The 25,467-nt window shown below is 44.8% G+C and overlaps 1 protein-coding gene across 1 annotated transcript in view; it reads right to left on the minus strand.

The window, feature by feature from the left end:
- Window positions 1–25,467, minus strand: part of Sox5 (SRY-box transcription factor 5) — a 383,729-nt gene that overhangs the window by 83,157 nt on the left and 275,105 nt on the right. Inside the window, exon 8 of the mRNA XM_042699480.1 lies at window positions 17,876–17,961. Coding sequence (XP_042555414.1) covers window positions 17,876–17,961 — 86 coding nt within the window. The remainder of the gene's footprint in view (window positions 1–17,875; window positions 17,962–25,467) is intronic.

Raw genomic sequence — 25,467 nt, forward strand, 5'->3', positions numbered from 1 at the left:
CCATGAAAATGTCAATAATATATTGACTTACTATCAATTCTGTACTTTTTCTGCTAGATCATAGTTCTACAGATCTTACCACAAAAACCTTCTAAATACCATGTGACAGCCTCATCAGTCTGGTTGGGAAACATTACAATGTCTTATTGACAGAGAATAAGATATATGATAGATAGATGCTGATGCTATATAATAAATCAGGAAAAAAGCAAAATTTAGACAAGAATCACCTCTGGTTTATTACCTACACATCAAAAATAAAAGAGACCCCAAAATTCCCATTTTGGCTCCTTCCCTCTGAAGTTTTTAAATATCAATCCAATAGCGTTTAAGGCAACACATATTTTGGATTCTTTAGTAGTAATGAAGAAAGTCACACACAGTGGAACTTTTAACCACCTGAGGTCAAATGGGACTTAAAAGTTGCTTGTGTGTGCATACACACTTGTTTTCTTCCTTCCTTTCTTCTTTCCTCTCTCTCCTCTTTCCTTTCCTTCCCTCCCTTCCTGCCTCCCTTTTTCTCTTTCTTTCTTTCTTTCTTTCTTTCTTTCTTTCTTTCTTTCTTTCTTTCTTTCTTTCTTTCTTTCTTTCTTTCTTTCTTTTTTCTCTCTCTCCCTCCCTCCCTCCCTTCCTTCCTTGCTTGCTTCCTTCCTTCGTTTCCCTTTCTTTCTCTACAAATACCGCTTTAAAGCTTCCAGGCTAGTGTTTGTAAAGCTGATGTTTCCAAAAAGTATTTTGGACTTTTATAAATGAATATTCCTAACATGTACAATAGAGTTTTTTGGGGGGAGTATCTTTTCTTTCTTTCTTTCTTTTTTGGGGGGGAGTCCGGTCGTGGGGCCTGAACTCTGGGCCTGGGCGCTGTCCCTCAGCTCTTCAGCTCAAGGCTAGCACTCTACCACTTGAGCCACAGCGCCACTTCTAGCTTTTTTTTCTTTTTGCTTATGTGGTGCTGAGGAATCGAACCCAGGGCCTCAGGCATGCGAGGCAAGCGCTCTACCACTGAGCCACCTGCCCAGCCCCTATATTTTCTTTCTTTGTCAAAAATAATCTTTAAGTAGTTGTACAAAAGAGTTGCCCCTTAACAGTGAAGTATATGAATGCAATATTATCTTGATCAATGTCACCGCTTTCAACCTTGTCACTTGGACATATTTTCTAACCAGCATAATAATTCTATTAGGTAGATTATCTTACGATTCACTTTTAGAGGTTATGAAAATGTAGACAAGCAACTAGAAATTCCATGGTGACGCAAACTAACAGTAGACTAAGCTGGAAGGCAACTTGAAGATTTACTGGTTACTAAAACTCAAACGCTCTGGATGGTAAATGCGATAAAACTCACTTATCTATTTATGTATGCATGTATGTATGAGAAATATGGATGATCTGCTTACAGTGAGAGAAATCTGAGAGTACAAATTATCCTGGGTTTCCAGGTGCTGGACTGAAATCAATCTTACTTCCTCCTCTCTGAAAAAGAAGGTCGTAGATGGTAGCACTTGAAAACATACTTGATTATCACCTCAAATAATCCTGAGTCCCTACAGAGTAACAATAAAGAAGACAAAACAAAAACTAGTGGGGGGAAAAGTGTCCACTATACTGCAACAGGATACAATGATTCCACTTCTGAGAACAGAGTCTGAATAACTGAGCTGGGTTTCAAAGGATCCCTGTATATCTACCTGTATGCAGAGACATCACTACAGCTGCTCAAAGGCAGAAAGAACTCACAGATCCACGAAGGGATGTGTGACTGTGCAAACCGGAGCTCACAGGTACGATGAGGTGCTATTCAGCCTTCAAAAAGGAAGGGAATTCTGGGACATGTAACGTGGATGAATGTTGAAGGAGTTGTGCCCAGCTACGTACTGTACTGATTTCATTTATATGAAGTACCAAGAGGAGCTCAATTCAGAGACAGAAAGAATTGTGGTTGCCAATGGTTAGAAGTTGGAGAGAACAAGTTATATTTTAGTGGCTACTTGGATTTAGCTTGAGACGAGGAAACGTTTCTAGCTGAGTAGCGATAATGGCTGCATAACCATGCAACTCAGTTTGAGCCTAATGTATAAACGGTTAAAGTGGTTAAATTTCATGCTAGATCTGCTTGATTAAAAACCAAAGCTATGTCAGTAAAGTTGTAGGTCGTCATCAATTGATTTTTAAGTGTTAAAAGTAGAAATGAAATACTTCAGTCTTTACTAAACAAAAAAAGAGATGGGTGAGATAATACCATGTAATTAATATCATGGAATAAACCAAATCTCTGCTCTGTCTAGGACAAGAAATGCTAGATTTAAGGACACTGAGAAAATCATGGCATCCTGGATGGACAGAATGACCCACAAGGAAACACAGAATATCTTCCTTCCTTCTCTCGGCTCTTACTTGGCCAGCCAGACTCACACTTCCAGGGTAGAGGGAAAAGAATCCTTTCTTTCTGTTTCTCTGTTTTTTCTTTGTGTGCTGGTCTTGGGGCTTGGCCCCAGGGCTGGGACGCTGTCCTTGAGCTTTTGTGCTCAGGGATGGCGCTCTACTACTTGAGCCACGGCTCCACTTTCAGCTTTTTGGTGACTCCTTGGAGATCAGAGTCTCACAGACTTTCCTGCCAGGGCTGGCTTTGAACCTCGATCCTCAGATCTCAGCCTCCTGAGGAGCTGGGATGACAGGCGTGAACGCCACTGATGTCTGATTGAAATGTCTTTTCTTGAGAGGGTCAAAGAGGACAAGAGCCTTTGATAGGGTTGGTGACGCTGTCTTCTATTTCTTAATGTGAAGGGATAACATCGAAAGCACTGTGCCCTCAGAACTCTCACAGTGTGCAATTCGACAACTCTGACTTTCAGTCTTAAACGATCATGATTATCTTAGCCTTTCTTACTAAGAAGGTCGTATGGGGGTAAATGGAAAACGTACCACCATTTTAGACCATAGAGATCTCCTGAAACATTACAGAACCTAACACTGACCTCTGCATATTTCTACTATGTCCACGCCAGGGGAAAGAGTAAGTAACAAGATCCTTTGAGAGTACAGGAGAGGACTCAGCCAGAGTCTCTGTCAGCATTTGTGAACAGATGATTAATTGAGTTAAAAAAAAAATCCAATTCCTTCTATTCCAGTTGAGGCTAAGAAGCCAATTGTAGGGTATTTCGTCTAAGAGATAAATAGTGCTGTAGCTCATAGCTGTAATCTTAGATATTCATGAGGGGAGGGTCAGAAGGAATGTAATTCATGGCTATGCAGGGCAAAATGGTTACGTGAGATCCTGTCTCTGCCCTGTGTGGTGGTCTGCACCTGTAATTCTGGCCGCTGGGAGGCTCTGAGACCAGACTAGTAAAACACGTGAGATGCTGTGTGAAAATGAAATAGGGCACAAAGGGCTAGTGGTATGGCTCAAGCAGTAGAGCACCTGTCTATTAAGATCTACGCTTGAACCTCTATTTTCCTTGCTAAGAGGACTCAGCCCAGAGTAAAAGCACTCAGTCCTAGGGGTGGTAGCGTGAGGGCCATGCTCATTTCTGGGGCTGTGGTCTAGCCATAAAGCATCTCTTCTTGGTCATCGAAGGTGTTTGGAGCTCCTCTTCCTCTACTCTCTCCACTCATCCAAGAAGCAGTTGGATAAGGAGGATGGTGGTACTAAGAGGAAGGTCAAGGTCAAGCAAGATGGAGTGGCTTGAGTCTATTCTGTTTCTTTTTTGTTTTTGTCAATTGTGGGGCTTGAACTCTGGGCCTGGGAGCTGTCCCTGAGCTCTTCAGCTCAAGGCTGGCGCTCTGCCACTTGAGCCACAGCGCCACTTCCAGTTTTCTGAGTGGTTTATTGGAGATCAGAGTCTCATAGACTTTCCTCCTCGAGCTGGCTTTGAACCACGATCCTCAGATCTCAGCCTCCTGAGTAGCTGGCATGACAGGCCCAGCTTATTCTGTACTCTTCTTTGGGTGCACTGGGTAATCCAGACACACTTTGAGCTGTGCTGGGCATCTACTCCCCCCACTCCCTTCTGGAAGAATCCACTAGGGTTCTGTGTTTTGAGTCTTCGGAAGATCCTTGCCAACCAAAGAGAGGTCAACATTGGAAATTGTAATGTGGTTTTTCTTCTTGGTGCTTCTTTGGGAACAGTTCATTCATGACTGAAGAAGTCTATCTGCGTGATTGCATAATCAACTTTGAATACTATCTTTCTTTGGAGAGGCAAATAAAATATCAACAAGACTTGGGATGTAAACAGTCTCGCTTTGAACCCTCTGGTGTACAAAGAGATCCGAAGCAGCCTGTGCTCCTCTGGTTGTTTGATTTTCTGAATTTCTTGATTTTCCAATAGCTTTCCATAAAAGAATGAATTCAGAGTATAATCACTGAACTCAGCAAAATGAACAATCCACTCTTAGGGATATGCAGATCTTTTAAAAATTTATTTTATTTATTTAATTTTTGTTGGCGTGGGGCCTGAACTCTGGGTCTGGACGCTGTCCCTCCGCTCTTCAGCTCAAAGCGAGCGCTCTACCACTGAGCCACAGCATCACTTTTGGCTTTTTCTGTCTATGTGGTGTTGAGGAATCGAAGCCAGGGCCTCATGCATGCAGGCAAGCACTCTACCACTGAGCCACCTGCCCAGCCCCACGGATATGCAAATCTTGACCACAGCTTTGTCCTTTCGTAAATAACCTACATGCAGAATAAGCAATCCTTCTGCTTCACCAAAACCAACTTAAACATCACATGTAAATCTATAATAAATAAAAGCAGTACTCAAACTGCAATCCTAACTACTCAGGAGGCCAAGATCTGAGGATTGAGGTTCAAAGCCAGCCTGCTTAGGAAAGTCTGTGAGGCATTTATCTCCAATGAACCACCAGAAAGCTGAAAGTCGAGGTGTGCTTCAAATGACAGAGAACCCGCCCTTGAAATAGAAGGCTAATGGACAATGTCCAGGCCCTGCCTGACCTGAGTTCAAGCCCCAGGACAGTCACAAAAATAAAATACATAACCATCTTAAAATGAATAAATAAATACATTACTTTGAGGATTTGGGGGGCAAAGATACAATTAATTTTCAGAAGCTAGGATTTCCAGTGTACTTGTGTTGAGATGTAATTCCAGCTTCATCAGTCAATGAAAGTTAAATAACTTCATCAACAAAATTAAGGAGCTGAAAACCAAGACTGGTTTTCAGTCTGGTAAAGATTGGGATGTTTCATCCAATGAAGACATAATATTTTTGTCTTTTATATATAAAATTGTGATACCTTGACAAACATATATGTACAATTTGTCTAGTATGAATCTACAAAATGTTCACTTTGATAGGATAATTTGAAATACAACTAGCTTCTCAAAAGAATAGATGACAAGCATAATTCCTGACTACTTTCAGGCTGAGTTTGAATGCTGTTGTAGATACTGTAGGAGCAAGGTGACAGACCAGAGTCACAGTGTATGTTTACTAAGATGTCTACATATGGAGTAAGTCTTGAACGATGAAACCAGAAAACCTTCTTTTACAGTTAGTTTTGAATTTAAATTATATTAAAAGTACCTACATAAAAATAATTTTAATATTAGACTGTGCAAGGTTAGTTATTTCCGAACGTTGGTTTGTCTGTGTACTGGCAATGCATAGGAATGATTCATTTTCACTTCATCCATGGAAATGTAACACTTGAGAGGAGACAATGCCATTTTGTAGATATGAATGTGGAAGGAGATGGAAAAGGATAGTCCAAGGAACAATAAAGCCCCTGGTTTGGGGATTAGTAAACTCCTGGCCTGGCATACATTCTTCTGATGGACTGGCTTACTATGTCACACAGGGGAATAAGATTATTTCCTCATAAATAAGACGTTCTTCTTCAAGTTTATTAACTGACTTTCAATGCTGCCCCACAGAGGAAACCCAAGTAAGAAAAACAAATCTCCTAGGCTATAATTTCCAAGGCTTCCTTTATACAATAAAGGTCATTTCAATACCAGCTGGGTACTGGTAACTTATGCCTGTCATCCTAGCTACTCAGGAGGCTGAGATCTGAAGATTGAGGTTCAAAGCCAGCCAGGGCAGGAAAGTCCATGAGACTTTCATCTCCAATTAGCCATCAAAAACGTATCCGGGACCTGAGTTCAAGCTCCAGGACCAGCACCAAATAAAAGAAAAAAAAAATCATTTCACTACCAACTGACGAATAATAAACAGGTGATAACTAATATTATTAATGCCCTGAATGCTCTCTACGTGTTATCTTAATCTTCATGGAAATATATTAATTCTACCCACGTTTTACAGTTAAGGAAACTGAAGCATGGAGAGGTTGTGAATTTCACCCCATGTTCCAGTGCTGGTGAGAAATGGTTCCGTGATTTAAGGCACACCTGGCCGCAGGTGTTTGGGTCAGAACCATTCTGCCCCCAGTGCTCTTACTAGACGAGAGTGCCTGTTGCAATAGTCAACTGGTGTCTAATTACCTTTACTCCGGTGAAGTGGTCTTGCTCTGGCTTCTGTGATTTCTACATGTTTTGTATGTAATTAAGGTATTCGACCTGTGTTTACCAGTTTTATGAAATGCAGATTATATAGTCTTGTCTTAACTATTCAAATAATAGATAATATGGAAGAGATTTGTGGTACCAGCAGTTTTTTTTTTTAAAAAAAGAAAGTCTCCAATAATGTATTCTCTGAAGTATCTTCTTCCTTTGGGGGTATCTACCTATGAAGGTGCTATTTTTACTTTCGTTAACTTTTACTCCCAAGGTTGAATTGCTCTTCATAACATACTCCTTAAGTTGAATAGTGTCGGGAAGATAAAGCAAGGCAACAACTGGGTGGAAACCCAAATTCCTAAAGCAAACTTGGCCAGTGAGTTTGAATAACAGGTGTAGTTCTCTCATGTTATATGAAGCCAAGACCAGAAAATGGGATAGTTCTGCTCCTTTTGATTAAAAAAATTAAAAACCTATAAATCATTATAAATTTGTATCATTCCTAGAATTACCTCTACTTGCTGGCCTTGAGTGTAGAGATACTTTCCCTATGTGTGTATACCGGTCTGGGGTTTGAACTCAGAGCTGGGACCTGTCCCTGAGCTAATCTTTCAGTCAAGGCTAGCATTCTACCACTTTGAACCACAGTTCGGCTTCAGGTGTTTTGGTGGTTCATTGGAGATTAGAGCCTCACAGACTTTCCTGCCCAGGTTGGCTTTGAACTGTGATCCTCAGATCTCAGCCTCCTAAGTACCTAGGATGACAGGCGTGAGCCACCGGCACCTGCTTAGAAATCCTTTTAAGTGCATTCGTTAGCCGGAGGCCATTTTAGAATCATCTGAGTAGGAGGAACAGACTGAAAAGTTACCCAGAAACACGCACAGAGAGCTGAGATGGGAAAGCCTGGCCTTAAGAGTCACATTATTTGAATGTAGGCAAATGAAGAAAGCTGACAAGTTTTCCGCATTCAACTGGTTACTGCAAATTTTTTTTTTTAAAAATCAAAATCACACTGGAAAAGTACTGGCCCGTGAAGCTGCTAGAGATACAGAAATAGCAGGAGGAAAAAAAGAAGAAAAAAAAAGGCTGCTTCTTATTGTCTGAATGTCAAACACCCCCAGGGTCCCCTGGGGTAGAGAACCGCAGGGGTAGCTCCTGACAGGCTCTCCTTCCAGGGGGGTGGGGGGGTAGGGGGGTGGGGGGGGAGGGAGGGAGGGGGGATGGGGGGTGTCTCACTCTCCTCCATATGTGCCTAGAAAAAAATCAAGAAAGAAAATGTGGGCTGCACTTTTCCAGACCTATTTGCATATGTTCTTTGGTTTGCAGAATATCTCTGGATAGAATGTAATTGTTGTTGGGCCTTTTTCTTTTCTTTTCTTTTTTTTAACCTCTAAGAATACACATGCAAATGGCTTTCTCCTGCAGCTGTGGCTCCTGAACCACACACGTGATTCTGTGGGTCTGCCCTGCAGGCTCCAGGGCCCAAAGGAGGAAGGAAAGAAGGACTTTTAACCTGCAAGAAAATTCACTGGGGCAGACAGAACTAACTGCAAACAGGAAACAGCCCATCAGGCTCCCTCCCCGGCCCCCCTCACCCCTAGGAGTGGAAATGATGGTGATCTAGTATTTCAACCGAGTGGGAGGGTATTTGGAAGGTAAAGGTAACTTGTTCAAAGCATCCACGATCTCAAAAAAAAAAAAAAGATCAAGACGGAATCTAGATTGGTCCATATGGATTCTTTTCCTTATTGATTTTTTTGATATGTTGAAGTCACTTCCAGCCCTGGGCATCTGAAGCATTTTCTTTGGTGCCATCGTAATGATATACCTTCTTCAAAGACTAGGGGAGAACTTGATTAATAATAATAATAATAATAAAAGGTGAATCTCTCCATGTTTACTTTGATGTCAGTGTCCAACAGAAGCTTAAGCTATTTTCCCCTGAGATTTCCACAGGATTCTTCCTAGCGGTGAAGGCAGATTGATTTCGGCCGATAGCTTGTATTGTTCATTCTCTTCATAAGTCAGACATCATCTACCAAGACACTGGTGATGCTTATGTATAACTCACTTAGGACAAAGTGAGATATTTTAGGTTTTGTTCCAAAGTTCTCAGGGCCTGGGCACTGTCCCTGAGCTTTCTCACTCAAGGCTTGTGGCTCTACCACTTGAACCACAGCTTTACTTCAAGCTTTTTGCTAGTTAATTGAAGGTAAGAGTTTGAAGGGCTGGCTTTGAACCAATGATCCTCAGATCTCAGCCTCCTCAGTAGCTGGGATTACTGGCACCTGGCATTCCAAAACTACTTGATGAATTGATAAAAGCAGTCCTACTCAAATTTTTAAAGTTTAATTGATACAATAAAAATACTTGATTGAGTGTTACTCATTTATTTTGAGGAAAATATGACTGTCCCAGAAGAATTTCAATCTTTTTTCCCTTCTGCTTATCAACTTTTTATTAATCGTTGCTTGGAGTCAACCATTTTGGCTTCCTATAGGTAGAACAGGTGGCTGCCATCTTTTGGCCAAGACAAAAACATTATTTATAAAGTGAGAAGGAAGTGGGTAAATATTTCCCTCTAATTTCAAATCTTAGAAGCCTAGCTAAAAAAAAAAAAAGCCCAGAAAAGAAAGCAGATACTACAGTATAACTATTACTATTAAAAGATCCATTATCTTCATTAAGTAAAATGCAAATGAACAGAAAGGAATATGAGAAATAAATGCTAGATGGAAAATTCTTGCCACCATTTGATTTTATTAATGAGAAGCAGATGATTCACAGAGCTGATTTCCCCTAGTCACAAATGTCCAAAAATGCAGAGTGTAACTTTACTTTGTATAAACAATGATATTCACTATTAATGATGGAAATGAAGCTAGATTCGTTTTGTATATAAATAAATCCCCTTCTCTCAAAAGAAACAGCATCTGGCAGGGTGCTGGTGGCTCATGCCTGTCATCCCAGCTACTCAGGAGGCTGAGATCTGAGGATCGTGGTTCAAAGCCAGCCTGGGCAGGAAAATCTTTGAGATTCTCAGCTCCAGTTAAACAGTGAAAAATAAGAATTACAGGTATGGCTAAAGGGCTACGTAGAGAGCTAGTCCTGAGCAGGAAAAGCCAAGTGAAAAGGTCCTGAGTTCAAGAACCAACACTAATACACACACACTAATACACACATACACACACACACACACACACAAGCAACATCAGGAGAACAGAGAACAAATGTCAAACTTATCTTTGTTCTTGGAAGGTAACAGTAATTAGAAGAGGATGCGTAGTTTTCAAAAAGAGAGAGTAAAATAGAAGGAAGTAATCCAGTATACGAGACTGCTAATTGTTCAGTTACTATTTTGATAAAGATATAAAGATATCCTCTGTAATTTACTGACTAGTTAACATCCTGATGAGCTCTAAGTCCCTACTGTATTCTACATTGTTCTACACGTCTGTGCAAGCATAACATATCATAACTGGCCACTGCAATCCTGGGTTGCTTATTCAGAAATTGTGATGACTTCAAAGGAATTAGGAACTGGAAAGTGTTGACACGTTCTATGACAGCTCAAGGGAACGTTACGGAACAGGAAAAGGAGTGGTAAGCTAGGAATGCCTTACACATTAAAGTCTTCCTAACTCCACAGTTTCCTGGTCCAAAACTTACTCATGTGCTATTTTTCATTTAAAAAAAAATTACAGGAAGCTACTCTGAAGATTGCAGTTCAAAGCCAGCCTGGGCAGGAAAGTCTTTGAGATTCTCCACTCCAATTAACCACCAAAAAAAGCCAGATATGGAGCAGTGGTTCCAGTGGTTCTAGTGGTAGAACACTAGCCGTGATCACAAAAGCTCAGGGACAGCCTTAATCTCAGGCCCAATAATGGTACACACACACACACACACACACACACACACACACACACAATTAGGTCCATCAGCTCTTCACAGTTAAGTTTCATTTCATAAATATCTTATGGAGAACCTGCTCTTTGCCTCGTATTCTTCTCTACCACTTGAACCACTTCCAGTTTTCTGGTGGTTCACTGAAGATCAGAGGCTCATGGACTTTCCTGCCTGGGCTGGCTTTGAACTATGATCCTCAGATCTCAGCCTCCTGAGAAGCTGGGATGACAGGCGTGAGCCACTGGTGCCTGGCTAAGATATATTATTACACAACACTAAGGACACTCAAACCAGGGGTCCCGATACCTACTGTTGGGGCAGTAGACCTTTATCCTAAGGAGATTCGTATGTGCTTCAAGGCGGCCAGTACTATAGAGGAAGACCTGCATGGGATGCTGGAAACATGGTGCGTCCCGGTGACCTGCCTTACAGTTTAAATAGGTTGGTGAGGTAGGACTCAGTCAGAGGGAATTGATGGGAGTGAGTTTGCATCCCAGACCAAGCAAAGAGCTTTTCTGGTGAAGGAAAATAGCTATTCTGAAACTCTACGTCAAGAGCGTATCTTGGTAAGTCAAGGAAAAGGAAAGCGCCAGTTGGAATAGATTGAGGGAATGTGAACCAAAAAGGTTAAAAAAAAATAATCTTCATTAACTCTCTCGTGTAAAATTCACCCAGCTAGGCACAGAGTACTCCCAAGTTTCTTCTAGTTTATTATAATTTTTTTAACATGACCTTACTGAATTGAATTCAAATGAGTATTTTTCTTTTTCTCATTCAAGGAGACACTGGTAACTTTTGATAACTTTTGTTTTTTTATGAATTTCTGCTACTGTCTCTTTGAAAAAGACGGAGATGAATTCATATAGGGAACTTATCATTCATATTGAGCTTAATTTCATCATTATACAGCAAGATAGCTATTTGAGAAAAAAGACACAGAATTTATGGGAAGTATAATGCTAAAATTCGTTCTTTACCCTCTCACTTAACACATCTTTTTTTATTGAGTTCATACAATATTACAAGCATTTGGTTAAGCACAGAAAGGTGGTGAGCCGCTGGTGCTGTGGATGTGCTACCTAGCAGAGGGCAAAAAGCAGTATTTAAAACATATTCTAGCCTTGACTTGTTGGCTTACACTTAAACTCCCAGCTACTCTGGGGGTGAGAGCTAAGGATCATGGTTCAAAGCCAGACCATGCCAGAAAGTACCTGAGAGAATCTCATCTCTGATTATACAGCAAAATCCAGAAGTGGAGCTGTGGCTCAAATGGTAGAGTGCCTAGACTTCGGCAAAAAAGCTCAGGGACAGAGCCCAGACCCTGAGTTCAAGACCACGGACTGACACAAAACAACATTAACCAAAAAACCCCAAGAAACCGTATTCTACAAGTGTCACGGGAAGGAAATACTGTATGTTTTTGGAACCCATGCACTAAACATTAACTTAGACTAGGGATTATGGAAGTCCTTTGTGCGAATAGGGACACCTTCTCATGAGATTAGAGACGTAAGGAAGTGTTGGCTTGGTCACAATTGTGTGACATGGTTGAAGGGCAAGCAACCACTGCTTACAAAGATCCAACAGAGCTGGGGGCCAGTAGCTCCCGCCTGTCATCCTAGCTGCTTGGGAGGCTGAGATCTGAAGATCACAGTTCTAAGCCAGCCTGAGCAGGAAAGTCCGGGAGACTCTTACCTCCAATGAACCACCAGAAAATCTGAAGTGGAGCTGTGGCTCAAAGTGGTAGAGTGCTAGCCTTGAGTGAAAGAGCTCAGGGAACAGTTCAGGGCCCTGAGTTCAAGCCCCATGACTGTCAGAACAAAAAGAAAATCTAATTGTGTAAAAAGAACTTGAAAATACAGGGGAGTCCTTTGGGAGTGCTTCCAACAGGAAAGAGACATGATTTTTAAAACCCTAAAAGATTATTCTGACTAATAATATGTAGATGGGAATTACTGAAGGGACAAGGTTAAGCTAGGAGACCAGGCAGGGCACAATGGCTCACACCTAGCCACCTAGGAGGCTGAGATCTGAGGATAGCCATTCAAAGCCAGCCTGGGCAGGAAAGACTATGAGACTCTGATCTCTAATAAGCTACCAAAGAGCAGGAAGTGGAGCTGCAGCTCAAGTGACAGAGTGTTGGCCTTGAGCAAAGAAAACACTCCGGGACAGTGCTCAGGCTGTTGAGTTCAAGCCCCAGGACTGGCACAAAAGAGAGGGAGGGGGAAGTATAAGCACTAATGTGCTAATTTTGGGGGGGGGGTAGGGTGACAGACAGTACGGTCCACGCTGAGGTGGCGCTCAATACTTGATCCTTACATCCCAGCCTACTTTTTACTGGTCATTTTGGAGTTGGGAGTTCCGCAAACTTTTTTCTGGCCTCGACTCATGATCCTCTCCGGTCTCAGCCTCCTGAAGCACCTAGCCTTATGGGCGATGCTCCACCAGGCCCCAGCAGAAGTGGATTGTTGATGTGTTTATTGGGTGGAGTGCATAGACAGTGTGTGGGCAGGGGTAGGGAAAGAGGGAGAAAGATTAATTCCAGATAGACTCCTGGGGCTGGGTTGAGGAATGGATGGGAAGCCACTCACAAAGTCCAGCCTGGGGATGGAGAAACAAAACCTGGGGACCGCTCTTCTGACCTCACTGGCAGGCTCTGTAGACATCTCTCTATTTTCTCTTGATACTAAACAAGCACTTGTCTATGTGGACATGAGGCTCAGAAAAGACTGGAAAGGCATAAGAGACAAAGGCAAATCTGTTTGAAAACAAAGAAATAGTGTTTTGCCCGCATGTTAATATGCCATAGTTATTGATGTCATATATAATTACATATATAATCTAGACTGTCATTTTTCTCTAAAAAATATTTCATTTTTTTAAATATTCCACTGTACCTAAAAGTAGACCTAATAAGGTCTACACGTACATTTTTTTTTTATTATATGCTAAGGATCTCCAAGGAAATAAAGTAGGAGGGAATATGTAAAGTTTCATTTATACCAGGTCATTTTGCTTGTGTTTGAAAATAATTATATTTTTCTGTTCTTTCTTTAATAAAGGTTCCGATTTTATTTTTCATAAGACTATGCAAGTATGAGAAATCATGTGCCAAGGGTTATTTCAAAAGAAAGCAGGAATGGCAGGTAAACAACGTCAATCTGGAGTAGAAATATATTTAAGGTGTCTTTCATTAGATCTACAGGTTCAGAGAAGTTCTTGAATTAATGCATATTTCTGTAAAAGGGTAATGGTAAATTTTGAGTGTAGGTAGACACCTGCCATTTTAATACCTGCTGCTCTTTTTAGTTACTGCAAAACATGCGGAGTATTTGTATTGGTGCCAATTAATCAGCATTATTGTTATAATTTGATTAGCCAGCTACAGAGTTAGTAAAAGTCTTACAAGGGGCAGTGCCTCCAAAGCTTAAAATAAAATCTCCTGGGCTTGGAGAAATATATTTAGTTGCTTAAAAACCATAGCGCTGGGCTTTGTTCTAACTTCCTTCTGGACAGAGGGAGATATTAACGCATTCCACAAGGTGTTGTAACAAGAATGAAACAATCCTCGTAAAAAGCTTGCCGGGTGACCTGATGTCGGAAACGAACCCTGGCTACTGGCAGCATCCTTCCATCCAACATGATATGGACATTTAAATCATCCTATCTAGACTCCTATTTTCGTTTAAAACATCTATACCCCCCACCCCTATGCTACACACAGACACAGACAGACAGACAGACAGACAGACAAGCAGACACACACTGTGCCCTCCACCCTTTATAAGGAACGATTTGGACGATGACTTTTTCTTGCCATGGCCACTTTAATTATTCTCCTAATGGGTGCCCAGGCTGCACACCTTCTGAGCTAACCATTCCCTGTCTGAGGAAAACGCCACAGAAGTAATGGAGTCATGAAGCCAGCCGCCACCCACTCCCCAGCGAGCCTGCAGGTCCAGCCCTGACACAGCCCCGCACACACCCCGCTTCCTGCAGCCCTGACACAGCCTGCACACGCCACTTCCTGCAGCCCTGACACAGCCCGCACAGACCCCGCTTCCTGCAGGCCTGACACAGCCCCCACACACCCCGCTTCCTGCAGGCCTGACACAGCCCGCACACGCCCGCTTCCTGCAGCCCTGACACAGCCCGCACACACCCCGCTTCCTGCAGCCCTGACACAGCGCGCACAGACCCCGCTTCCTGCAGCCCTGACACAGCCCCGCACACACTCCGCTTCCTGCAGCCCTGACACAGCCCTGACACAGCCCGCACACACCCCGCTTCCTGCAGGCCTGACACAGCCCCCACACACCCCGCTTCCTGCAGCCCTGACACAGCCCGCACACACCCTGCTTCCTGCAGCCCTGACACAGCCCGCACACAGACCCGCTTCCTGCAGGCCTGACACAGCCCGCACAGACCCCGCTTCCTGCAGCCCTGACACAGCCCCTGACACAGCCCGCACACACTCCACTTCCTGCAGCCCTGACACAGCCCCTGACACAGCCCGCACAGACCCCGCTTCCTGCAGCCCTGACACAGCCCCCACACACCCCACTTCCTGCAGGCCTGACACAGCCCGCACACACCCCGCTTCCTGCAGGCCTGACACAGCCCGCACACACCCCACTTCCTGCAGCCCTGACACAGCCCTGACACAGCCCGCACAGACCCCGCTTCCTGCAGCCCTGACACAGCCCTGACACAGCCCGCACACACCCCGCTTTCTGCAGCCCTGACACAGCCCCCACACACCCCGCTTCCTGCAGCCCTGACACAGCCCCCACACACCCCGCTTCCTGCAGCCCTGACACAGCCCGCACAGACCCCGCTTCCTGTAGGCCCTGACACAGCCCGCACACGCCCGCTTCCTGCAGCCCTGACACAGCCCGCACACAGACCCGCTTCCTGCAGCCCTGACACAGCCCGCACAGACCCCGCTTCCTGCAGGCCTGACACAGCCCGCACAGACCCCGCTTCCTGCAGGCCTGACACAGCCCGCACACACTCCACTTCCTGCAGCCCTGACACAGCCCCTGACACAGCCCGCACAGACCCCGCTTCCTGCAGGCCTGACACAGCCCCCACACACCCCGCTTCCTGCAGCCCTGACGCAGCCCCCACACACCCCGCTTCCTGCAGGCCTGACACAGCCCCCACACACCCCGCTTCCTGCAGCCCTGACACAGCCCGCACACACCCCGCTTCCTGCAGCCCTGACACAGCCCGCACAGACCCCGCTTCCTGCAGCACTGACACAGCCCGCACACACCCCGCTTCCTGCAGCCCTGACACAGCCCGCACACGCCCCACTTCCTGCAGCACTGACACAGCCCGCACACAGACTCAGGCCCATGCACAGGCCCAGGCCCACACACAGGTCCAGACCCACACACAGTCACAGGCCCACGCACAGGTCCAGACCCACACACAGACACAGGCCCACCCATGCACAGGCCCAGGCCCAGACACAGGTCCAGGCACAGGCCCAGACCCACACACAGACACAGGCCCACTCACAGGCCCAGACACAGACACAGGTCCAGGCACAGGCCCAGGCCCGGACACAGGTCCAGGCCCACACACACACAGGCCCACGCACAGGCCCAGACACAGACACAGGCCCAGACACAGGCCCAGACACAGGCCCAGGCCCACGCACAGGCCCAGGCCCATGCACAGACATGGGCCCACGCACAGGGCCAGGCCCATGCACAGGTCCAGACCCACACACAGGCCCAGGCCCACACATAGACACAGGCCCAGACACAGACACAGGCCCATGCACAAGCCCAGGCCCAGGCCCACACACAGGCCTAGGCCCACGCATAGATACGGGCCCACACACAAGCCCAGGCCCATGCACAGGTCCAGGCCCAGACACAGGCCTAGGCCCAGGCCCATGCACAGGTCCAGACCTGGACCCAGGTACAAGATCAGGCCCAAGCCCACACACAGGTACAGGTCCAAGCCCAAACACAGGTACAAGCCCAGGCCCACGCAGAGGTCCAGGCCCATGCACACCTCCAGGCCCAGACCCACACAAAGGCCCATGCACACGTCCAGGCCCAGACCCACACAAAGGCCCAGGCCCATGCACAGGCCCACGCACAGGTCCACTCCCATGCACAGGTCCAAGCCCAGACACAGGTACAAGCCCAGACATAGGCCCACGCACAGGTCCAGGCCCAGACCCAGGCCAGGGCCACGGCAAGCTCTTCTTCCCAGCCTTGTGACACGCACTTCAGGGAACACAGCTTCATTTTCTCCAGTGCAGCTGCTTTCTGCCTGGTGTCTGGTGGCTTTCAGACCAAGGAGAATAGAGTACCTCATACAAGAAGAGATGAGTGAGTACGAGAGGTTCGTCCATCCAGCGCACCATTACAAAGGTCTGGCCTGTGATTGGAACTATGGACTGTACAGTGTGGTGGATGGATTCAGAGGTTTAGAGGATGGAACTTGCTTCATGTTAACTGATTCTTTTTATAAGCCCAGACATAATTCCTAAAGATGATCTAGACATCAGGTAAAGTCATTGCTTACATTCTAGGATGTGAACAATTCTAGGATCACTGTAAACAATTCTAGGATCATGCATATTGTTCAGGTCTTCAAAGGTCTTAGAAGGCATGAGGATATATACATACATATGTAATATGAATAAATATTATATACGGATAGTGTATATATATGTACCTCCCCCCATAGGGTCTCTCATACTTTTACCCAGGGAAGAACTTGGATGACCACATTCCTCCTTTCTCAGACTCAGGTATAGCTGGGATTACAATCGTGTGTCAGCATACCTGGTTTATTTCTTGAGATAATGCCTCAGTAATTTCTTTCCTTTTTTTTTTTTTTTTTGCCATTGGATTGGGTTGGAACTGCAATCCCCCCATCATTGCAGCTGGGATTACAGGTATGAAATAAATACCGGCTCCCCACCTTTGTTCCAATGTTTGCCCCCTGAGGCGCCCGTCTGGTCGGTTGCTCCACGGGAGTGGACATTAACAGAGCAGAAGGCTGTCCCCGGTGCCCCTGTGATGGGCCTATCCTGAACGATTTTAAACCCAATTTGTGGTCACTTGCTCTGTGTGCTGGAATGAATACCTTTTCCAGGGCTGCTGTTGCGATTTTGATGGTGGTGGGCCTGGTCCCAGAGCACCAGGTATAAATCAACGCGAAATTACAGCTCACGTTCTTAACTCACAGCAGGCAATTAGCAAAAGGGGATGAGGGTAAGGTCTAACACTATGGAATTTCAACACAAAACAGAAACAAAATGGAAAGGAACCGACCTCTCTTCCGCCAAAAGTTGATGGAGGCTAACTGAAAATCGACAGACAACAGTCAGGATAAAGGTAACGTGGGCCACCCCTGGCCCGTTCCGCCTCCGGTGGCTGCCTTGGGCTTTTCCAGGATGATGGCGCTCCTGGGTGTGTTTACGTGACCTCGGCCTGGGCTGCTCGGTCCCTCACTTACCTGCAGTTGCAGTGGGCCTAGGCCGGGGGTTGCGGCAGCCGCGGCAGCCATGGTGGTGGGAATCAGCTGAACTGGGTAGGCGTCACCTGGGTAAGAGAATAAGAGAGGCGTCAGCACCTTTGATCTCAGCGCCACCCGCAAATTCAACTCACGCATCCACTCGGGCCAGAAGCCTGCTTTTGTGACTCTGGCTGAGGCTGCTGAAAAGCTCCATTGTGAAGCCGGGTCCCCAACACTCGCCACGATTCTGGTTGAGAGACTGACTTGAATAAAAGGCTCAGGCAATTAAGCCATGCAACCTCACCCTCTTATTTTTTTTTCTGATGGGGAGGAGGGAAGTTCTCATTGATCAGAGGGCTGTAGCTTAACACACACACACACACACACACACACACACACACACACACACACACACGGCAGTGTCCATCTTAGCCCAGCAAACCCTCGGCAAAAGTATTGAGTAATTATGAAAGGAGCTTGACCAAACTTACTTTTAACCAAAACCAAAACTCCAAAGGTTTAAGCCAAGCCATTAAGAAAGCCATTTGATTGCCTTGATTCACATAACCTTTATGCTATTTTGTCAACAAGTTTATAGTGAGGAAAATAGTGTGGGTGTGTGCCAAGCATCTGTTGCTTGTGCCCGGAGTTCTAGTTGCTCGGGAGGCTGGAAGCTGAGGATCGCAGTTAAAAGCTGGGCCAGGCAGGGAAGTCCCTGGGACTCTTATCTCCAAGAAATCAGCAAAAAGGTGGGAGTAGAGATGTGGCTCGAATGGTAGAGAGCCAGTCTTGAGTGCAAAAGCTTAGAAGACAGCATACAGGCCCCAAGTTCAAATCCAGTACCAGGAATATCACTATCTATCTATCTATCTATCAATCTATATCTAGATATCAGTGCATATATATGTCTATATCAGTGTCTACATAATGTGTCTTACTTCAATGACAAATTATAAATGTCTATAATTAAACATAAGGACAATACATAATGACTTCTTCCCAAAGAATTCTGTCTTTTAAAATATCAGAGCTTTGCCGGGCGCTGGTGGCTCAAGCCTATCATCCTAGCTACTCAGGAGTCTGAGGTCTGAGGATCGTGGTTCAAAGCCAGCCCAGGCAGGAGAGACCATGAAACTCCTATCTCCAATAAACCACCAGAAAACCAGAAGTGGCGCTGTAGCTCAAGTGGTAGAGCGCTCGCCTTGACCTGAAGAGCTGAGGGACAGCGCCCAGGCCCAGAGTTCAAGCCCCATGACCGACAAAAAAAAAATCAGAGCATTTCAAAATCACTCTTGAAGTGTTACTAGTCTATAACCTATAAAAATATTAGTTTGTATCAGTTTATTAATTTATAATCTATAAAAATACAGACCCTTGGGCTGGGAAGGTGGCTCAGTGGTGGAGCACTTGCCTTGCATGCCTGAGGGCCTGGGTTCAATTCCTCAGCATCATATAAACAAAAAGAAAAAAAGCCGAAGTGGCCCTGTGGCTCAAGTGGTAGAGCGCTAGCCTTGAGCTGAAGAGATGAGGGACAGTGCCCAGGCCCAGAGTTCAGGCCCCACGACTGGACCCAAAAAAAAAAAAAAATACAGACCCACAGAAAGATGGACACACAGCTTTTTGTCCTGCAGATTTCAAGGTAAGTAAAGAGTTTTTCTTTCGTTTTGTAAGCGGGTACTATGAACTATGTTAAACAATCTAAACATTATCTTTCGGGTTAGAGCAAACAGCAATGTAGATTCAGTGAGATCGCTGAGGTTGGAGGCTGCCAAGCGTGAGCAGCTGGTAAACAGGTGCGGAAATCTATCACCGGCTCCGGGCGTGGACTGGGCTGGTGACAACAGGAGGAAGATTCACGTGCTATTTAAGAGGAAAGATGGCAGAACGTGACAGAGATCACTCGGGGGTGACTTCACTGTAGTTTTACACGGATACCTCAGAAATGGATCAAGGGGCGTCACAGTTACAGCCAGAGAGGGCTGAAAGGAAGTAAAGAAAGAGTTTTGGACAGAGCAGCTGTGGGTCTTGGTAACAAGGAGGTGGGTGGTTCAGTGCATGGACACTGGGAACATGAGCCAGGTAGACAGGACGGGATCAGAGGGAGGAGCGGAGACCTCGCTTTCCAGAGTGAGAGTCGTGAAAAGCAGCCTTCATTCTCCCAAGGAACTCCTCAGGAGTGTAGAGTCTGAGACGCTACCCTAAATCTACAGCACCCGCCACGCCGCATTGATAGCAGATGCGAAGGCTCTTTGGCAGCTCCTGCCTGCTGGAAGTCAGGCCGGGGCTCGTAACGCCTCTCGTGTGCACAAGACACACTTGCATCAGAGTTTACTTTTGAGATCAGGCTGTGCACTGTCTGGTGCTTGCTTTCCTCCCCCTCAGTGGGACAAGCAACTTGGGGGTTTTACACTAGATAGGCCCCCATCAAACACCAAAATCAAACACCGTCTTGGTGGCTGATCCTCGGCAAAGGCACAAGGCGTGCCATCAGCTGAAAGAGTGAGTTTAGTGAGGAGTGCATTCTGCCCAAGCCACGCTAGAGACGGCCGTAGGCAGGCCGAACCAACATCGAGCATGGCTGCTCGCTAACCCCGATCTGTTGTCTGATACCACCAAGCTTCGGGACGGTCTGTGGAATCAGGAGGCAGCTAACGTCTGAGAGGTTCTCGGGTGATCTGCACGCACATTCGTGTAAGAACGGCTAGAATGGGGAAACTCCAAAAGTGGTACCTAGTTGAAAGATGGATGAGGGAGAAAGCTTCACGGAAAAGGTCAAAAGGAGGAGGGACAGATGAATGGAGAGAGGAAGGGAAGTCAAATGCAGTCATCATATTCAGTGAGCGCAGGGGAAGATGAGAGGGAGGGCCGGGCTAGGAGAGATGGGGGAGAAGGAAGGAGGGGGTGACGTGGATCCAGATGCAGTGGAGCAGGGCGCTGGTGGCTCATGCCTGTCTCCTAGATATTCTGGAGACTGGAGATCCGAGGATCATGGTGTGAAGCCAGCCCGGGAAGTGAAGTCCCCACTGTGAGACTCATCTCCGACACACCACTCAAAAACTGGAAGTGGTGCTATGGCTCAAGTGGTAGAGCACGGCCCTTGAGCACCAAGAGGCTCAGGGACAGTGTCTAGGCCCTGAGTTCAAGCTCCACAACTGACCAAAAAAAAAGCATTGTAGTCACAAAATGATAGGTTGAATTAAAACTCCACTGAACAACTACTTAAAGGCAGTCTTTTTTTTTTTTTAAAGAAAAGGTAAATAATGTGGAAAAATTAGAATATGCTTGCATGCTAATGAAGAAGATTCAATTTTCACAGGGGAAAAAAAAAAAACTAGGACACAAGATAGAAGATAACTCACGTTACGTGATAAGGGTTTTGCTTAAAATTTGGTAATTTAGTTATTTAATCTATAAAACTGATTCATTGAAAGGGAAGTTTAAAAGCTTGGATTTGTAGTTTTACAATCTGGCTAACGTAGCAAATACTATTACATTATGATGGTTGGAAGTGATAATTTAGGTGCTTAAATGGTGTAATTCATTTGTATTCCCCATTTAATGATCGCAATCTTAAAATTAACTACAGCACAAGTGCAGTGGCGGTGATACTCTTCGGAGTGATAATTTATTTTATATAATTTGCTTCCCCGGTTGTAAATTAATCAATTAATGAGTACTTACACCATCTACCACGTGACTAGAGCTCTGCTGGATGCTACAGGAGACAGAAAACAGGGACAGACTTGCGCTTTCTCTCCTGAATGTCTCTCCATCCCAAACCAGAGCGCATGTGGGTCTCACTGAATATTAGAATGCTACAGGAGTGATTTCCTGGATTTATTACTTAGGGAATACTTCAAGAAGGCCTTCAAGACTCACAAGTGGAAGGGAGGAAACTGGTTGTCTGTCTGTCTGCTGCCTGCCTGTTTATGTATCTATGTATCTCTGCATCTATGTATGCATGTGTGTATGTATCTTTGTATGCGTGTATCTACCATCTTTATCATCTATTTATCTTTCTGCCTATCGATGCATCCAGCAAGCTATCCTATTATCCTACCTAAATATCCATCTACTCTTTCTCTTTCTTTCTCTCCTCTCTCTCTGCCTGTAGTGAAGCTTGAACTCAGAGCCTCATGCATTCCCTCTCTTGACTTTTTTTTTGGTTCAAGACTGTCACTCTGCCATTTGAGCCAAACCTCCACTTCTGGTTGTTGTTGTTGTTTTAATCTATTAATTGTTGTCTCAGGGGTTTTTATTCCCCCTGAGGACTGAACCTCAGTCCTCAGACCTCAGCCTCCTGAGTAGTACAGGTGTGAGCAAACAACACCCCATGAGAATGGTTTTAGTTGATACAAATGCGTCGAAAAAACAAAAATGACATAGTGGTGGAAAAAGAAAAAAATAAATGGCTGAGAAGTGATGTACTAAGCCAGAGGCAAAAGTTGAGAAACTGTCCACAGTCCGGTCTCACGGATATTTGAACTCACAAACGCAAAGGCATTAAGGGAAGTCTTAATAAGCCGCACTGGAGGGATGAAGTAATGGGACATCTTCAGTGCTGTGAGCAAGTCTTCTGCAGGGACGCAGACTCGCTCCTGAGTTAGAAGTGAAACATGCCCAAAGGTGTGTTGAGAATATTTTGCAGAACTAGAATCTATGAATGAATGAATGTATATTTAACACGCCAGCTAAGATCTAGACTGTGCATACTGTTTTTAAAATGCACACGTTGGAAACTTCTGTCTTCTTGTCTCTTAGGTTCATGAGTGTATGTCAGTGACACGATCCATAACCTTTTCTGTGGCTGTGCATGTGTGTGAGAATAACTACTGCTTAATCCTCAGCCCACACGTTCCACGTGCTTGTGGACCCACGCTTGTGACATGAATGTCTGAATACACACGTGAGACATTTATAAGAGGTGACTATTTCAGAGGTGTGTGTGTACGGATTGGGAGACGTCTGCTGTGGTGGATGTTGGAGGTCTGTTCTGTGCTATGTCAGAATGGGATTAGGATTGGGGAAAGTCTAGTAAACAGGCAAACAAGGTAAAATGTGGTGGCAGACTGGTATTCTTATCAGAGAAAGAGGAACTTGCAAATAGAAGACACCCGAGCCATGTGCTACGGTTATCATAGAGATCTGCTTATCAACGTATTTGTGTATTTAAGTGAACCGGACACAACAAAAAGTAGAAAAGTGGAGCCTGTTCTGATAGCGCATACCTGTCCTCCTCGCAATATTTAGGAGGCTGAGATTCAGGAACCATGTTTGAAGCCAGCCCAGGAGAGGAAAAGTCTGTGAGACTCTTTCTCCAGTTAACTACCAAAAAGCTGGAAGTGGAGCTGTGGATCAAGTGGCAGAATGCTAGCCTTGAGCACAGAAAGCTTAGGGGGTACCACCCAGGCCCTGAGTTCAATCTCTAGTACGGGCACAAAAACAAGAACACTCAACAAAAACTGTAAAAGTAGCAATTCGATAGATGACGACAGCAATTATATATCTTTAATCACATTCAGTTTTTAAGATATCAATCTATACTCAACAAGGATACCAAAAGTTTTCAAAAGTTTTGCCTCTAAAGAGCCAACAATGTTATCATATCCAAGTCAGAAGTTCACATGACTTAAAGCAAGTGTACATCATTATTCACGTCTCAGGCCCAGAATATTCAGATTTAATTTGGTTGAAATCTGCCACAGGTTCTGAAGTAGGCCTAAATAAAATACCTGAACTTAATTCTCAGTAAAAAAGAAATTCAAAATATATTGCAAGAAGATGCATTCTTTCAAAATAATGTTCTTAAGGCTTTGTTACAGAAGGGCAGAGATAGCTCTTAAAATTTCTCTTTTGAATTTCTCTTTTTGGAAAAGAGGTGATTCTTGAAATAAATACCGTCCCTAATAGGGGCCATCCCTCAATTAAATGTCCTAAGAAAATATTATAACAGGTTTGTTTTGTAAATAACACATGAGGTACTTACTTAGTTAAAAAATGGGTAATGGAAAATCCTGACTTTTAAAGTTCAATCATGTGTAAGTTGTTCGGACTGGCTTTGAACTATTTAAATGTAATTTCTTGTAGTCTTTCCTAGGTTTTAACCATTTGAAAATTTTTTCCTTAAGCTTTTCCAAGGTAATTTGCTCCTTATTTTGAGGCCAACCCTGGAAAACTCTAGCTCAAAATTGAAAACCTTTCACAAAGTTAAAAAAACAAATACCAAAAGTTAGGCAATTATTTTCAGAATACCACTACACTTTACCTTATCTTTACCTTATCTGTGGATACCAAAAATATAGGTGGTCTCTGTCCCACAGAAAGCATGGTAATGGCTGTTCCAATACCATTTTTTTCTAGGTGTGTTATGGAAGATTCATTCTGGGCTACGTGATGCAGTCCCACTGTTCTCAGGTCCTGGAATCCGAGACACACGAAGCTAACAAGCACACCGAGGGTGGAACTTTGGACGGAAATTGCCTTGGAGAACATCTCCCTGAAGTCCTGGGGCAGAGGGAACAGCATTGTCCTGTGTGTCCCCTGCATCTGCAGGCATTGCGGTCACTGGGACGTGAGTACCTGATACAGAACTAGTGAGCTATGGGAGTTAACAAGCAAGCCGACCTCATCTTACAGGATGGAGTGGTTTACCTGGAAGGCAACCGTTCCGTGAGCTCATTGCTGTTAAGCAGGGAAGTGACGTGGCCTGATTTGTGTTTCAGAGAGCTCAGTTCCATGGCAAGAGAGAGAGATCGATTGGAAGAGGGAGAGACTGAAGACAGAGAAAACTATCACAGTAAATCAGAGGGGGAAATGGGGATGGTTGGAACGGGAGAGGCAGAGACGGCTTTGGGAGAGTGCTGGGGAGCCAATTAGGTGGGGGAAAGAACACAAGAAAACGAGGAAGAGTCCATAGCTTTGGCTTCTATGTTATTTCGGTACGCGGTTCCCGAAGGAAACCGTGGTACATGGCTTTTCTTTAAACTGTCGTTTAATTATCCCAGTATCAATTTTAGCTTATTCATTATTCCCCTGCTAATTGGAAACATGGACAACTAATATTTGTTGATGTTAAAATCCCTGTTAAAAGGTTTCACCTGCACGTATGCCCATCTATAGGAAAGTCTCACGGTTAATAAGCAGGAGAGTTACTGATTCTTCTGTAGGCAAAGGATTAAGCTTTGGCCTTAGGAAACATTTCTGTTTTTCTTCATTATTTGTAGATGGTAGGGTCTTTCTCTTCTGAGTTTTTGGTTTCCTTGTGGTTTTTATTTTGGGATAGCCAAGTCTGGCCAAATAACAAAAATGAATAACAGTAGTGGTGGCCTTTCCTCCGGCCTCAGTCTCCAAAGTGCTGAGCTTACAGGAGGGTATCACATGCACTTTTTAAAATACTTCATGGTTAGGTGATGTGCAGAGGGACTAGAATGACACGAAACGGGTAATGAGTGAATTCCCTTTCGTACAGTGTCTTCTTTTCCTCACTCTCTCCCAGTCCCTCCTCCCTCCACCTAGAGCTGTAGAGCTCACGTGCGTCCACTTGCTGCACTTGCTCACCCTTTTTCCTTCAAGTTCTGCATCCTCCCCTGTTA

Source organism: Dipodomys spectabilis, unplaced genomic scaffold (assembly GCF_019054845.1).
Source record: "Dipodomys spectabilis isolate Male_0828 unplaced genomic scaffold, ASM1905484v1 ptg000252l, whole genome shotgun sequence".
Lineage (NCBI taxonomy): Eukaryota > Metazoa > Chordata > Mammalia > Rodentia > Heteromyidae > Dipodomys > Dipodomys spectabilis.